Consider the following 15,714-nt stretch of genomic DNA (forward strand, 5'->3'; position numbering starts at 1 on the left):
GAAGATATCGAGGATTTGGAAATCAGATTCCAGTAATAGCTTCAATCTAATCATGGACCTCGTCTGCTCTCGTAGTTTCCGCGAAATAGGGGTTGATGGATTATATAATCAGAGTGTGTTCAGTTCAGGGATCGCGCCTTCCCGTTTCCAGGCTTAGCGCGCCTCCAGGGAACGTAAACAAACAACGCCTGCTTCCCGAACCGCAACGACAAAGCTCCATCGACGAGGAGGCTTCGACGACGGCCTGCCAGCGAAGCCGAGTAACTCCTTGTTGAGCTTTACGTGTCTTTTTGGATATCAGTTTAGGACTTCCAATTTTGCATCCTTTCGTCTTGTATCGGATTCAGCACCCAACCGACGCGTAGCTTTCAGAGGTTCGTTCACAATCTATAAAAATGAGCATGAAGCTATGATAACACGTCTAACTAATTTTGATACAGTAACGGCCGTGTCTAGCTGCAATGCTTTCCCGCGAACACACAGGCACCTCCGATGTGCTAGCCAGGAGCCATCCATCGAGAGACTCTGTGTTTGCAGCATTTGATCGTGATAACGACGCTCCAGTATCTATGGGACATTTTGACAAAGACGACGATGTGCAGGAAGATGAGGAGCTTGATTACGCGATTGACACCTCAGCGCTTCACAGAGCATTGCCGCAATTTACAGATATCAGCAGTTCGGATGAATCCGAAGCCCCATCGATAGAAATCAGTAGAGGAGGGAGAAAGGTTTCACACCAAACGGATTACACCCATAGCTCGATTTTTTCGCCGGAAGATAGTAAACCAACTGCATCACCGGCAATTCGGCGGGATGAACTGCCTGAATCCAGATTGCCCAGACCAGCCTTGCGAGCAATATCCAACAGAACGGCAATGAAAAATCAGGACAGTCTTCGCAAAGACGCCCAAATCCGGCGGGCAAGCCATGTCTCGCAGAAAGAGAATCTCGATCCCAAAGCACTCAAGGTTCGGGGTGGGAGGCAGGTGAACCTGAGCCGCCGCCCCTCGAAAACTCAACGCCGCACGTTGTCCGACATGCATGCAAAGGTCATGGAGACTTACGAGGACTCATACTTGAGCGACGAACGACCCCACAGCGCAGATGCAATGTCTAGAAACACGCGTTTTGGAAGCAATCGAACTCAAAAGAAGACAGAAACAGTTATGGAAGCTGTGAACAATGCTGCTGGAAGAACGTATGGTGAAATTGAAGTTGGCACCACGGCTGATGTTACGGAAGATCCCACTGATACGAACGACGTTTTGCGCGAAGCCACTAACCCTCACGAGTCATTTCTTTTGCCCGACATACCGGATTTGTCAGAGCTGGTGTCCGGCATCTACCAAGAAGCGATGCCCGTAAAATCCCGCAACTCTCGGTCTCGTACGACGCGTTTTGCATCTCCGCCTGCTGTAACGATTACAGCAGCGGCCGATGAGCATGTTCCTTTTGATGGTGTCCCTATTCCAGATGATGAGAAGGCGATATTTGCGTCGCTCAGGCTCCTTCAGGAGAAAGTTTCCACGTTGGAAAACGAAAATTTGCTTGCTGAGCAAAGGGTAGAAGACCTTCAAGTAGAAAACCAGCTGCTTCGTGCTGAACAGTCCAAAAGTCAAAAGGCAGAGCAACGCAAAGCGCGTGTTTATAAAGGAGGAGATCAAGACTCTGGTCGAGGTGCTGCGACGCTGGCTATTCAGAAAAGCAGTGAGTTGAATCAAAAGTTATTTGTGATGCTGGCTAATTCAGCTTAGGGTTGGAAGCCGCCAATATGGCACTTCAGAATCGTCTGGATATCGCCAACCATAAAATCTCAGGGCACGAGGGAAATATGCGCAGGGTAATGAAGGAACGTGACTCTGTAATGAACAAGCTCGGCGTTGCGTATCTTAGTTGTCAAGAGCTTCGTTCCCAGAACGAGGCATTGCGCCGAGAGAATGAAGAGCTTGACGGCCAACTTTCACTCTTGACGTCAATGCCAAAATTGGAGCAGTCCAACTCGGATGTTTTGTCTAAGTCCAGAGCATTGAAAGACGATACAACCTCGAGAAGAAAGCCACGGAGGAGAAAGAACTCCGAGTCTGCAAACGAAGAGAATTCGTCAATTCAAAATCTACCGGACGTTCCCCGTGAGACTCGTCGAAACGATAGGAAAAGCAACAACTTCAACAACCACTATAACCAACTATTTGAATCAGGACAGCATGACGATGCTAAATCTAAACAAGAACAGCAGGAAAATCAATACGACGAATTATTTTCGCTAGATTTATCCAAGCGTCGAGGGTCTCGATCTCGAGAACACCGCAGGGAAAGTCAACCGCTTTTCTCTGAAAAGAAAGAGCCAAATACAAGCAAGCAGCGTATAAGAAAGAGCGCTACGGCAGATGATAGCGACATGTCTGATATTGAAGTTTTAACAACGTCAAAGCACAGAGGACGTGGTACGCAGGATTTGACATTCTTAAGCTTCATTGACGTGAGTCTTCAATAAATCCTCGCTTTCTTTGTTATCCGCTCATCAAATTTATAGGGCCGCGAAATTGCACTCCTTCGAAAAACACTTGAGGAAGAGCGCATTGCACGCAAACAGCGACGTGCACAGGAACCAACTCGTTCAATCCTGAAAAATGCGGCTCATGTTGATACTTTACAATCTGAAAAATTTCCCTCGGCGCCGGCTATGAACAAAGAGTCTGGAGACCCAACTGAGTCTGCACGCAATCCAATATCCAGGACCCTCAAGCATAGCTCTCATGGAGATGAAGAAGGAACAGCAGCTCATGAAATGACCCAAGACACACGTTCTCTTAGTGATCGGCAGCGGGATCTAGGTGATATGACTTCCGCAATTATTTTGCCAGATATCACTTGGCACGGCGTCAAAATCTCGGCGGCTACGCAACGTGTTTTAGACGAAGTTGCCAATCACAAGAAGGAGAATTGCTTTGTTTGTCACGAAACGAAGAAGCGTGGTTCTTCTGATATGAATTCCAGCGCTTCATCAGTGAAGGTTCCCAAGCCTATACCCGTATCGGAACGTACGCCTGCGCCAACCGCCTATAACGAGGAGCCAACATTACGGCCGTCCCAACCGCCATCTGCAGCCTTGGCCTCTGTTCTCAAAGGGCTGGAAGATGAATTGGCACACTTGAAAATGCAGCTAACGGTGTTTCAAACGACGTACGCTAAGCATGATCCATCGCTTGGGAAACGGCAGCGGAAAGGCATGTGCCAAAAAATTGCGAGCCTCATGACAGAAATTGAGAAAAAGTCTGACCAAATATATTCCCTCTACGACGTTTTAGAAGGTCAAAAGAAACATGGCGAGGAAATGACAGACGAGCAAGTCGAAGTCACACTTGAATCTTTGGGCGTTGCCCCTGCTGGCAACTTTCCCGCGAAATTTGCAAAACAAAAGCAGGCACCACAAAGTAAAGCGGAGCCGAATGATAGTGACGATGGAGAATTGCCCTGGGAAGGATTTGATAGCACTATCGAATCCACAAGAAGAAGTCTGGGCCAAAGAGGATGAGTGGGCATGCATGTGACACTACTCGCCCTGCAACGGTGTTCTACACCCCCCATGCGGCGGAGCTCCAAGCGCCCCTCAAACCCACGAATCTTCCTAGGTTGAATCTTTTTTCAAATCTTTCAAATCCGCAATAATAATATATTGCAGAATCCAAATTTATATTCCTCATTCAGTTTAGCTCGAAAACGCGTCAGTACCGAATAAACGTCACTACACCTCCGGAAGACCCTCGTCCAACCGAACATTTGAATATAAAAGTGACGGATAACAACAACAAGGTCTTCTTTAAGATTAAGCCCACATTTTCAACTATTGTCTTATTCTCCCTCTAGTAACATTTTCACGGAAGAGCTTCGCAAGCGTGACTTCCAGCTATTCAGCCAACCGATAATATAGCACCCTTGATTCTCACTCTGGTTTCTGACTGGCATTCCGAATGCACCGTGTCCCAGCGTTGATCGAGTCGGGGCTATGAGTTTTGATTTTTAACTGGATAGTGACAGCCAAGTATTGATTGGGTTGTTTGAGCGCGATCAAGGTTGGGACTTGTTTCGACTACCTAGGTTGTCATACGCCTGATACAGCTTTCAAGTTCTTCTTGGGGCTTCACAAGCTATCCTGTCTTGTTTTACCAATACGCGGTTTTCGTTTTTGATTCCTTCTGGAGCGTTCGGCCTTTCATTGGCAATATGACTATATTTCTGTTTCGTTGGAAACCTCTTGGGCGTCCGTTTTGTATTAGTGAAGCGGGTGGGGTTGGTCCGGTTTTAATTATTTGTCTTCTTAGATGCAATATAAATTGTTCATTTCTTCATATCAAGTCAAGTCAAAGGATAGCAACTCCAACCCAACGTAGATTTTGAAAAACATAAAGAACCCAACGCCGCGCTATGTGCAAATGACGAGCCTTGGTAATATACAAAGCACATACAAGCTATGGAGCAGCAGCGAATCAAAAAACATCACCACTAGAAACTGCGGGCTTGCTCACCGCAGCCTCTGCAGCTTTTCCTGTTGCCACAGCTGAGTTTTTGTTAGATAATAAGGACGACGCGTCCAAAGTTGCGGATGGTGGATTTCGGGCCGAAATTTCGTCTTCGATAAAACAACCTAGGCCCGCAAAGGCTTCAAAAAGGCTTCTAGCGTAATAATCCTTCAGGTCATACCCTCCAGCAAGCACTCTAACGTCGTCTCGTATCGGATCCAGATAAGGCGAGGGATAGTAGTCCTGTAAAGTGTAGTAATCGCGGTTCATCAGTGACGATCCACCCGCGAACGGATCGTAGGGTTTCTCCGGTTCGGGGGTCTTGATCTTTCTGAGACCCTTGATTAAGCTTGGGCCGGTAGACGGTTTGGCTGCACCTGGAGGCGTGGGTGCACCCGTTTTTCCGGACTCTGCAAGGAGAGCTGCCTGTTTGCGTTTGATGCGCTCTTCTTCACTGCGCCTGGCGGAGGATTTCTTCAGCAGGCTTCCCCGCTTCGCTTCGCGGGCAATTGCTTCTGCGTCTTTGGTGCTACCTGTGGCAAGGCGGGTAATGATGTCCTCTCGTCCAGCGAGTTTTGCTCGTCGTTCGTTGTCGTAATCTTGTTTGGCGGCTTCGCGACGTTGCCGTAGGGCTTGTTGTTCAAGAGTCTGTTGTTCGAGGAGGGCGGCGGACTCTTCGGATTCGAGGTTCTTATTGTGGCGGATCGAGGAGGCGTGTTGGGATGCATATTCGGCGAGTTGGGCTTCTGTTTTCGCAACGTCGGTGCCGTAAACGAGGTTGGATATTATTTCTTCGCGTTGTTCAAGGAAGTCATCCCAGGCACGTTTATTATCGAATTCTTCTTCACGGCGGTTTAAGCTGCGGGAAAAAATAATCCATTAGCCCTTTTTCCCAAATGATGCACTGTGCCACATCTTGTAGAAAAGTCATATCCATTCATACATTCCCATCACTCGCTTTCTTATATCGACCTCCTTTTCGACACCTATATCCTCGAACGTCTGCTTTCGAAATCGATTCTTGCGAAGTGTTTTATGGCACCCTGCCACCGGACACGGTGCGGGGCCGGAAGAAAATATCCTATCCACACATGATTCGCACATCTTATGGTAGCATTCTGGATTTATGAGGAATCGCATGTCTTGGTTCAGGTAACGCGAGGACTTGCACACAGGGCATACTTCTGGAGCGGAGAATTGTTAGCTGGCGGGTGCTGTAGACGCGGTTGCGGCTAGATTTAAATTTACCGTCTTCTTCGCCATGACGGCCGACTCCATTCAGCTGAGGAGGCATCTTTTTAGAGAAGATGCCGGAGCTTCCTTCGATGGCACGCTGTTGGTAGGTGACAATAGCTCCTATGACATGTAGTCCAGAAGCGCGCCACTTACGTCCCAAGCATTCTACAAGCAGGAGATGCTTGCGGGCGGCAGGCTAAAAACCTCGTGTCACAAATATGGTGATCTCAACGAGTACGAAGACTCACTCCGCACTGTCGCGGACGAAATCAAGGGCTTCCAGTCGGCCTCGGATTCTATCACGTGAGCTCCCTCCTTGCATTTTGCTGCCTTTGTGACTTCACATACATAGTCTAGTTATAGGCCAAAAGGGGGTGAACACTCTCCGGCTTAGCTGGAGAATTGCAGTTGGCCGTCAAGTCCCTTTTTCTATCCGACAATTTGTCTTTTTAGGTATTGATTTGGACATCTAATCTACTGTATTGTGTTGATCTACAAATGGTAGAACTTCGAGCCATGCTTTCCTCTCCTCTTCGTTCCTGGCCTCACGGCTCAGGAACCTCTCGATACCCTCAGCCAGCTGTTTTTTCGAAAGATCAAAATCCTTGTGGCTCACCCTGCCATCCCAGTGTTTAAAACAGCCAGTATCTTTGATAAAATCTTCCATGAGTGCGACACCATGAGCCCATAGCTCTTCATCATGTTTTTGTTCTTCCACTTCAGCAGCGGATAATTGCAATGGGAATGGCACCAAAGGCCTACCATCTGAGTCAGCACCAACAATGTTTGACCACTCTTTCTCGACATCTCTCAATAGGTTATTGAGACACGGTTCGTAGTCGGTGAGTGTTAGCCCCGGTACTACGCTAACCTGATGAAGGAGGGTATCTTGTCCTTGAAAGGCCTGAAAAGCTGGAATATTGAGCTGCAAAGTGAGGGCAAAATAGAGATTGTGCAGTGTCTGCGCTTGGTGCAACTCCGTCGCTTTCCGCTGTTCATCGGGAGTTAAATCATCAAAGTTAGGAGGTAAGCTGACACGCGCAAGCTTTTCGGGGAGCGGGCCACTGTAATCCAAAAGCCCAGGGCGGGTAACCTGCATGAAAAGCGGGCAGGCACTGACAGATTGCCAGTCAATGATGCCCAGGATTTGGGCTGGGTCTTCGGGATTAACGAACACATTTTGCAGATGCAAATCACCGTGCCATAAAACCGACTCATGGGTTACGGGATCTTCTGGCAAAACATGGGGGCAGACCTTCAGGTAGTTGCGCAATGCTGACAGTTTTTTGGACGGGCTTGGTTGGTATTGCCTGGGACCGTAAAATAGTCCTTCTGGCATTATTGGATATCTCAAACTTGCTTTCACGCAAGCAATCTCTCTATGGGCAATGGCAACTAAATATTCCGGTAATGTGGACCCTGTGCAGTAACATTTAGTATGAGGGTCAGGTCTGAAGAGTGGACTAGCATATGGGTCCTACATGGCCCACGATCAATGTCTAGCTCCCCTTTCCCAAAATCAAAAAATGAACGATGGTTAGTTGGCCCAATAACAAATTTCTCACTGTGTATGTTCTCTCCGGTCCCGCCAACAAATAATAGCGTGTCGTTATCGGACGGCAGATCTTGCTTGTAATACAGAGCCCCGAACCTTTTGAATTTGGTGGACGCAAGAGTCTGTTCAATACCTACAACCTGTTTGATAATGTGGGCTTTCCCGTTCCCGCTCATATCGTCCCAAACATCGCTCAATATGACGCCGGCCTGTTTTTCCATGATAATGTACTCTGCTCCAGTAGGATTCTCCGCTGCTCTGGAATGCCACGCGTAGACCTTAGGAACCGGGAGGTGGAGGACATTTCTCAACTAGCACAGTAAGTATGGATACGATTAGAAGAGAAAGGAAGAATGCAGTACAAAATCCATAGTCGCAACTTCACAGGCGGTGGTGAAATGTGGCCTGCCTGCATTCGGGTTTGGCAATTTCGCGATGGCCTCGCGGCCGTCGTTCATAGTGAGCGAGAACACCTTATTGTACTGGCCTTCAGAGATTTTCTCGATTCGAACGCATGACTTTGATCCAACGGCAGTGGCAGCAAGTGCCAGAAGCTTCGCCAAATCAAACGGGACGTGTCGGGCTGCAAGCTGTTGGCGCTCGCCCCAGAGCCATCGGCCGGAAGTAAATCGGCTGAGCGCATCGGGATCATGGCTTGAATCTAGAGAGGCGGTATTAAAAGATGAGAGCAAAGAGTTGAATGGTTCCCGTATCCTTTCTCATACCTTTCAAATCTTGTTGGTTTTCACCCATGTCGCCAGGCTTGAAACCAAAAAAACGTCTGATACCCAGGCTCGAATTAGAAGCGAACCGCATCTTGGAGAAAACATTCCAGGCTATCCTGGAAGTGACATTCATGACACATTGCTAACTAGGCGATTAATCGCTAGAAATGCCTGCCTATGTTTGAACAAAGATTTGGAGGTGTGCTGTTCTAGAGTCACAATGGACTCTGGGCGAAGATGTGGCATTAGAGACGTGACTAGCGTTGGCATTAACTATGGCTACGGACTGGAAGGGTGAAGAGTCCGTACGCAGCCGCCTGGAATATGTGAACACTCTCTGCGTCTGGTGATGCTCTCCCTAGAGGATGACTTTCCTGAAAGGAGTGCATGAGTGCTTTCAACAAGTCTCCCGTCATCACCACACCCACAGGGGGCACCGACTCAATCATCAACGTTCCAATCCCATCCGCAGAGTCTCATTCAAACCGCAACACCCCAGCACCGCCGGGAACCATCAGCTCCTCCAGCCTGCCACCGAGCTCCAATCCCGCAGCGGGTCTACGCGTGTCTCAGTTGGGCGGATGAGTACAGCAACCCAAGCGGATGTGCCACATAGCTGATCCCCAGAGTCACAGAAGGGCCCTAGAAGTCCATGCTTCAGAGATCAACTGGTCTGGGGGGCGTGAATTCCCACTGCTATGGAACCAGGGCGGCTCGCGATTTGTTGGGGATATCAATCTGCTAGAAGATTTCGACTATGACAGTGTGGAAGACTGTCGGCTGGCATGCCGGCTTGGACTGGCTGAGTCCATGATGAAAGAGCAAGAATATACCCTTTTTCGTGGGGATTTCGTACCCCCTGTTGGCAGCATGGACAACGTCGATTTGGGCATGGAGGAACAGGTCTTTAGGGAGCCGAAGCCGCCGAACAATCTATTTCTAACATCGCAAGACTGGATGCACAGCCGATGATATCATAGAGATTGTTGCTCTTTATTAACCGCTAGCTATAAAGACTAAAACTATCCTGATGAGCATGATAAGTTACTTACTACAAATCACAGAGAATCTGAACGGAAGTCAGCTTTGAATTCAACCAAAGGAAGTCATTAAACACACTCACATCAGATTTGATGCCTTCTGTGCTCTTATATTGATCCCACCAACATTTTTCAATCACAAATCGGAGAGGCGCCGCAATATTGGATATGTCTGGAAACTGACGTAGCTGGAAAAGTTTGTGAATCTCGCGATCAGTTTTGTCTCTGTAGAGTCGATGGCCACTCTCAATCTCATATAATACCGAACCCAGCGCGAAGATGTCGTCTCTTTCAGTTTGATTTAATTGTCTTTCTTCAATGGCCAGGGGACGTGAGTATCGTGATCTTGTTGATACTTCGCTCTGGGACCCATCAAGGATCGAACCGTAGAAATCCGCTAGCACAAGCGAGCCGTTATCCCGTATGAGAAAGTTCTGAATACCAACATCACAATGTATGACCCCTTTAGAATGAATATACAAGATCGCCTCAATGGCCTGGCCTGACCACCTAAAAGCGGACGAAGCGATTAGGATGACACGATATCTAATCGATAGAGCCCCGGAGATGCGGACACTGCTTCACTCACTGCTTCCTTTCCGATGGAAAGTGCTCTGGTGCGATGTATTGGGCCAGCTTCCCCAGCGGGAGGTACTCGAAGACCAAACCACGCCCAAGAATGCACTCGAATTCCCCGAAACACTGCAAGATCCTGGGATGGGCACCAAGCCTCTTATAGACCTGTGGCTCAACATCGTCTTCCAATACGTCAAAAGGAATTTTTATAACCAGTTGCGTATTTGGAATTAGGAATACATCGCAGAACGAGCCACATCCCACACCTAAGAATTCACGCTTTGTGGCCTCAGCGAGGCTTCTCTGGACGACGGCCTTTACACCCACTGGCGAGTCATCCGATCTCTCCTCGATGCTCATCCTTGGGAAGCCGGAAAGGCTAGATCGAAGGGAATCTTGAGATTCAGCCCACTGAGCTGGAGGTTGATGTTGGGAGCGGATAATCTATAGTCCGATAATTGGATCTCTAGGTAAGGCTGCCCAAAAGGCTGACCGTTGTTATTTCTCTCTAGGCACTGTTATTTTATATATCAAGAAAAGTTTGTTACATCAATATCCTCATTATAGAGAGCTTATAGCGCCATTTTCTACGGGTCCAGTCTCTCAGAGTTGTCTTTTAGTCGACTGAGTATACACTGGTATTGAGGTCCACACTCCAGACCTCGATTTGATACTGCTGTTCCTGATCTACCTATTTACTATACAGCAATTCTGTTGCTCAGGGGAGCGTTTGTTTCTTGAGCCAGATAGTCGACCAAAGATTCAAGGTATACAGCCTGAGAACATTCAAAGGTCATTGAAAATATTGGTGTAAAGATATTGCTAACCCTCTTAGGTCCTACTCAATATGGAGATCAAAGTCATTAATGCGGTCAAAACCGCCCTTGCACCTACTAACACACCTTTTTGCATTGTCAATGAAGCTGCATTGAACTATTACAATGTTCCCCGAGTTATCATGGTATGTTGACTTCTAGGAGAATTACGGAGTTTTCAAATACTCACCAGAAACTAAGGCCATTGAAATCTGTGTTCCAGAATGCGACCTTCCGATCACGGCATCACAGCTTGCTTCATATGCTGATGTCTTTCGATCACATCCATGGCCGGACGAAGCGAGTTGCAACACAGACTATCTGAGACCCTATCCCCGCTTCCAAGCCTTCATCGAAGGTCAATCCTTCAGTGTGATAGTGCTCCCAGACACATTTTACCATCTTGACCCACTTCGCAACAACATTGTCCAGATTCAGACGTATCCTCTAGACCAGATCAGGTTCAGCCGGCAATTCGACTTTTCAAAGAATTTAGACACTCTCTCTTCCATCCCTGTACCCCGTTTGGCGACTCTTCTCCAAGGGGCAGCTCAGAGATACCTTGAATCAAAAGAGTATGCCATGGCGGTGTGTGTAGAGGAGTTGGTGGACGGCATGAACTTGGATGAAACCTGGTGTCTTAATCATCTTGATACCGAGAAAAACAAAGTGGTTGAATGCATCCTAGACCGTATAGCAAGCAAGGGATCACGTATATCCGAATTTCAGCCAGGAAATATCACCTGTTTTGTCGAAACAGAAGAGGAAGCACGAGATTTGCGCATGATTCCTGGATATGATGAGCCAAGCTGGACCCGAGAACAGCAGACTAAACCAAAGGAAATACAAAACTTTGACCCGCGCCTGACGCCAGGTTGGCTCCAATCGGCACTGCTCTTCCTCAAGACAGCAATCTCGAACCTCAAATCGGCGATATTCCACCAGTCCCCCTCCCATCCAGTTTATTTTCAATTCGTATCTGACCTTCACTTGGAAGATGGCCAGCGTTATGAAACTTTTGTTATAACAAGAATTGCACCTTACTTGATCCTAGCTGGCGATATTGGATGCCTATGCAACTACAAAGAGTATGTTGCCTTCCTTGCTGAGCAATGCACCAAATTTGACCATGTTTTCCTGGTTCTCGGTAATCACGAGTTCTATTGGATGTCTCACCAAGACGGCCTTCAGGCAGCAAAATCACTTGAAGTTGAGCCACAGCTCCTCGGCAAACTCACTGTTCTGAATAGAAATCGAGTCGACATCAACAGAAGAGTGACTATTCTAGGTTGCACCCTGTGGTCTCAAATTCCGGAAGACTCACAGCTGTGGGTTAGGATGAAGATCGCGGATTTCAGCATGATCAAGGATTGGACCGTTGAAGCCCATAATACTGAACACAATAAAGATGTCCAGTGGCTGCAGCAGGAACTCTACAATATCTCGCTTGAAGGAACAAACCGTGATGTGATTGTTGCCACACACCACGCTCCAAGTTTCCTGAAAACTGCCGACCCCAGACTTAAATCTCAACCTTGGAGGAGCGCATTTTGCTCAGACCTACTTGAGTCTCAGGTCAAATCCTGGCGAAGCTCCAATGCAATTCGCTGGTGGATCTTTGGGCATACCCATTGGAATACAGCATTCCGCTATCGTGGCATGAATATACACAGCAACCAGTTTAAATACGACTCTCAGAGAGTTCAAGAGCCGGGATTCTTTAGTTTTTGGCTCAATCAACTCGGGAAGCATTTTGTTGTCACAAAGGTTGCGAAAGTATGAAAACCAGCTATGCGCAGCCATCCTACAACAATATTGACCTCACCGCTTAAGTTACTCCATGATGCCCTTCTGAACATTATAAGTAGGTGGACTCATCCATGTTACCTCGTCCGATTGTATTTCCTGCGCTTGAAATACATCAATTCCAACTGAAGAGAGTGGCTCAGAGAGCTCGGGATACCTTCTCACGGCTTTACCAACGTCTCGGAGATTAATACTTGTAGCGTGCGGTCGAAGGTGTTCCGCATATTTGCTTAGAAGGTGCTTTAGGTCCATTGCATCCGAAACTTTAGCCCGGTCAGCTGCGGCATGGAGCTTGCCCTTGAAAATTGAGACTATGGCAAGGAGCTGAACCGGCTCATTGTCTATCAATACGGTCTGAGTGTCAACAACTCGCATCGCTCGACGTGCGTTTTCAGTATTTGCGGGTGAGGCTGTTGAACCTACAAGTTTTAAGAAGGATATTCGATAACTGAGATGGTGGTGGTCACCTATGAATATCTCAACAAGAACAGGTCTCTGCAAGGCATCATCCCAAAAGAAAGGAGCATAATCTTCTCTCATGTTTGGGATCTTCACCCAACCTATTCGACCTTCCATCAGCTGCCAAAGTTCGTCTTTTCCAATTGCTGCCATTAAATCGATATCTTTAGTGGCCCGATTACCGCCGAGGACATTCACCGCCCAACCGCCAAAAACGCCATGTTTAATTCCATGGTCGGAGAGGATTTTAGAGACTGCCACCGCTGCTTCTGATAGCCTCTTCTGAGGAACAGCCATGGTGCTAGAACGTAATGGACCATACAAGAGTAACAGGACTATATGTGAATGAGAAGAGGGGCGGGGAAGGATTTCTACTTTACACATGCAAGGATCGTTAAGTATGACAAGCTTAATTGATACCTTCCACACTAACCTGGCAAGCAAGCAATTGGTTGAGCACGGTCAAATGCGGGCAAAATAAGTAATATAGTCACCACCTTTCAGGATTGATTTCATCAGTGAAAGAAATGCCCTCATGGTTCGAGGCTCTCAATTTTGTTAAATGAGCCATGGTAACCCGTGTAGCCACGTCCAGTAGTCCCCTGTCGTGTACGGAGTACAGGATCCAGCATGTCGATTCATGTTGGAGCTGACTGACACATAGTTAACTACGTCAGCAAGCTCAGACGGCTCCTCCGATTCAATGCTAGTTAGGCCTTTTCAGGCCCAGGCTAACGCCTTTGGGGCCACGCGCTTCTTTATGTCTAGAATGCCTGAGTCATAAGGGAGTGTTGGACCGTCTCATACAAATGCCACTTTGAATCACCTAGGATTTCTCAATCACCATATGGGATAGAGTTCTATAAGTCTCATCAATCCATGTTATTATAGTACAGATTAGGTGGACGCGAACAATTCTATCGCATACCGCGAACAGACTCCGCTAGGAAAAAAGAAATCGCGCCGCCTTGGGTTCATTCTCAATTAAGGACAGTGAAGGACACCACCATCATGCGTGTGGCAGCCCTATAAATGCATTGATTAACGTCCACTCTAATTACCTATCAAGGGGTAACACGAACCGGTGGTACGGCAGCTGCAGTTGTCGCAGGGGGCTGGGTGGTGGCACTCGGGGAAGGCGGCGTAGAGGCAGAGGGCTCCCCCGCGCACCCAACTCCCGGAATCGCTATGTCAAAGCCATACACGTCGGCAGCAAAGTACTGAAGTGTGTCGCTGTCGCGAACGGCAAAAGAAGAGTTATGCGCACCAAGCTGAAGTACATCCTCGTATGTATTTGAGAAGTGCTCTACATGGCCCTCTCCGATTGCGGGCATGTGGTATAGACGGTGCAAGAGGTCTGTGCCGAAATAGGTCTTGAGAGGCGAACCAGAAACGGTGTAGCCCCCTGTGCAAAAGTATTCAAGGAACAGACGGGTTTTATATGATAGAGGACAAATCACGGTTTCTCCTGTGGCGTTGGAGCCGCGCCAATGTCCACCATATGCTAAAGTCACATCGAATAAGCATCTCCTTGCTCGAATAATAAGATAGGAAACGAGCAATGTCAAGGACGTTCTTACTTGGTATCTGGCAATTGCCGTCGGGATCATCACAGCGAAACAGGGTATTTCCTTTATCGGCATTGACGATCCGGTACAAGTTCCCGATGACCTCTCCGGAGGGAGCATTGCCAAAGCACTTTCGGTCCAATGCAGAAGTATTTCCAAAGCAGAGGCCGTGCTCTTTTGCACGTTTCGATAGGGTCATGGCGTCGTCCAGTCCTGGAGGGATCAATCGCCGCTCCGTGGCGTTGCAGGACTTGGGGATGGGGTATTTCTGTACCGCGCCTTGATCACAAGGAGGAAGATCGTTGCCGGGTTGAAGTTCTCTGCCGGCAAGGGGGGCTGCTAGGAGAGGGCTCGCAATGACCAGGAGAGGAAGTATAGAGAGCTGCATTTTGGGCTGTTCTGGGATCTCAACTTAAATTCTGGCTAGTAAACAATCAACGCTTAGGCGGCTATTCAACCCTGCTTTTCTGGTTCATGCAGGGTATTTATGTATACAACGCCGACTTCCGTGGCCGATTGGCGGTATGATGAAGGCAGCGGCATTGCGCACAAGGTAGTCCGAAGGGCCTAAATTGCTCAACCAAAGGCGATAGACTGACCAATCGGCCTGATTTCTTTTGAATCGACAGCCTCTGCTCCATAATGGTGTCTGGATGACTCTTGTGGCCATCCCGCCTCTTCTCTCTCTTCATGATGTTTCTCTCAAGGTGGTTCTGGGATAAACGCAGTCGGTTTTGGCGCCATATCCTTAGTCAGCACCAATAGGGACAACCAACCAACTCTAATCCAACGTTCACCTCTCTGTCTGCTCTGACAACAACATCCAGATGCATCAACATCTCCCTCAAGGTGACGCTGAGAGTGAAGCCAGGCTGCTCCGGTGATACCCAGCCTGGCCAACATGGGATTTGCCGCCTTGGCGAGTTGCGCCATCCCAGGACGCAGGGCCCAATTCCAACCCCGGCAGCTCCCGCCAAGCGCGCAGAATGGAGCTCTCTGTTGTCTCCAAAGGTCCTCACAGCCCGGATCCCGCTGAACATTTCTTGACATTGCTTTTGCCGACGACTGGCTGTGGGCCAAAGAGCACGTTCTTTAGCGAAACCCTGCCTCGTGTTTGCGGCCGCGCCAGTGATGCTGCTTCTGGGACATTTCCACCAAAGTCCTCAAAATATAATTCCTGCAATTGGACACACAGATCCCACTGGACTTAGCGTCAATATCCCGCTTGCATCTGGATGATGGAGTCTCCATGTACCTTGGCAGGGAATTTGATTTTTCACGCTCTGCCTCATTGCCTGGTCCTCGCAAGGCACTTTTGTCGTTGGCATGTGGTGCACATTGGAACATTCTCATTTTTAATCCAACTCTTTTGGAGCAGACCCTGCTCGTATTGAATCGCAACCTTGGTGTC

At 48.1% G+C, this 15,714-nt stretch overlaps 7 protein-coding genes across 7 annotated transcripts; 2 read left to right on the forward strand and 5 right to left on the reverse strand.

The window, feature by feature from the left end:
• Positions 1-461: 461 nt before the first annotated feature.
• Positions 462-3,538, forward strand: UREG_02496 (uncharacterized protein; the record flags this gene model as incomplete). Its single annotated transcript, XM_002542934.1, has 3 exons — positions 462-1,710; positions 1,758-2,482; positions 2,537-3,538. 3 exons carry the CDS (start codon positions 462-464, stop codon positions 3,536-3,538), a joined length of 2,976 nt encoding a protein of 991 aa, XP_002542980.1.
• Positions 3,539-4,490: 952 nt separating this feature from the next.
• Positions 4,491-5,474, reverse strand: UREG_02497 (uncharacterized protein; the record flags this gene model as incomplete). Its single annotated transcript, XM_002542935.1, has 2 exons — positions 4,491-5,382; positions 5,467-5,474. The coding sequence occupies 2 exons, from the start codon at positions 5,472-5,474 to the stop codon at positions 4,491-4,493; spliced, it is 900 nt and encodes a 299-aa protein (XP_002542981.1).
• Positions 5,475-6,228: 754 nt separating this feature from the next.
• UREG_02498 (uncharacterized protein) lies at positions 6,229-8,067 on the reverse strand (the record flags this gene model as incomplete). The annotated part of the gene is made up of 4 exons (XM_002542936.1): positions 6,229-7,178; positions 7,241-7,625; positions 7,677-7,975; positions 8,040-8,067. The coding sequence occupies 4 exons, from the start codon at positions 8,065-8,067 to the stop codon at positions 6,229-6,231; spliced, it is 1,662 nt and encodes a 553-aa protein (XP_002542982.1).
• A 975-nt stretch (positions 8,068-9,042) lies between these two features.
• Positions 9,043-10,015, reverse strand: UREG_02499 (uncharacterized protein; the record flags this gene model as incomplete). The annotated part of the gene is made up of 3 exons (XM_002542937.1): positions 9,043-9,066; positions 9,163-9,589; positions 9,669-10,015. 3 exons carry the CDS (start codon positions 10,013-10,015, stop codon positions 9,043-9,045), a joined length of 798 nt encoding a protein of 265 aa, XP_002542983.1.
• Positions 10,016-10,502: 487 nt separating this feature from the next.
• UREG_02500 (uncharacterized protein) lies at positions 10,503-12,252 on the forward strand (the record flags this gene model as incomplete). The annotated part of the gene is made up of 2 exons (XM_002542938.1): positions 10,503-10,616; positions 10,672-12,252. 2 exons carry the CDS (start codon positions 10,503-10,505, stop codon positions 12,250-12,252), a joined length of 1,695 nt encoding a protein of 564 aa, XP_002542984.1.
• A 51-nt stretch (positions 12,253-12,303) lies between these two features.
• Positions 12,304-13,032, reverse strand: UREG_02501 (uncharacterized protein; the record flags this gene model as incomplete). Its single annotated transcript, XM_002542939.1, has 1 exon — positions 12,304-13,032. The coding sequence occupies one exon, from the start codon at positions 13,030-13,032 to the stop codon at positions 12,304-12,306; it is 729 nt and encodes a 242-aa protein (XP_002542985.1).
• A 767-nt stretch (positions 13,033-13,799) lies between these two features.
• UREG_02502 (antigen 1) lies at positions 13,800-14,691 on the reverse strand (the record flags this gene model as incomplete). Its single annotated transcript, XM_002542940.1, has 2 exons — positions 13,800-14,239; positions 14,316-14,691. The coding sequence occupies 2 exons, from the start codon at positions 14,689-14,691 to the stop codon at positions 13,800-13,802; spliced, it is 816 nt and encodes a 271-aa protein (XP_002542986.1).
• Between the last annotated feature and the right edge of the window lie 1,023 nt (positions 14,692-15,714).

The sequence above is a fragment of the Uncinocarpus reesii genome, genomic scaffold (genome assembly GCF_000003515.1).
Source record: "Uncinocarpus reesii 1704 scaffold_1 genomic scaffold, whole genome shotgun sequence".
In the NCBI taxonomy this organism is placed as follows: domain Eukaryota; kingdom Fungi; phylum Ascomycota; class Eurotiomycetes; order Onygenales; family Onygenaceae; genus Uncinocarpus; species Uncinocarpus reesii.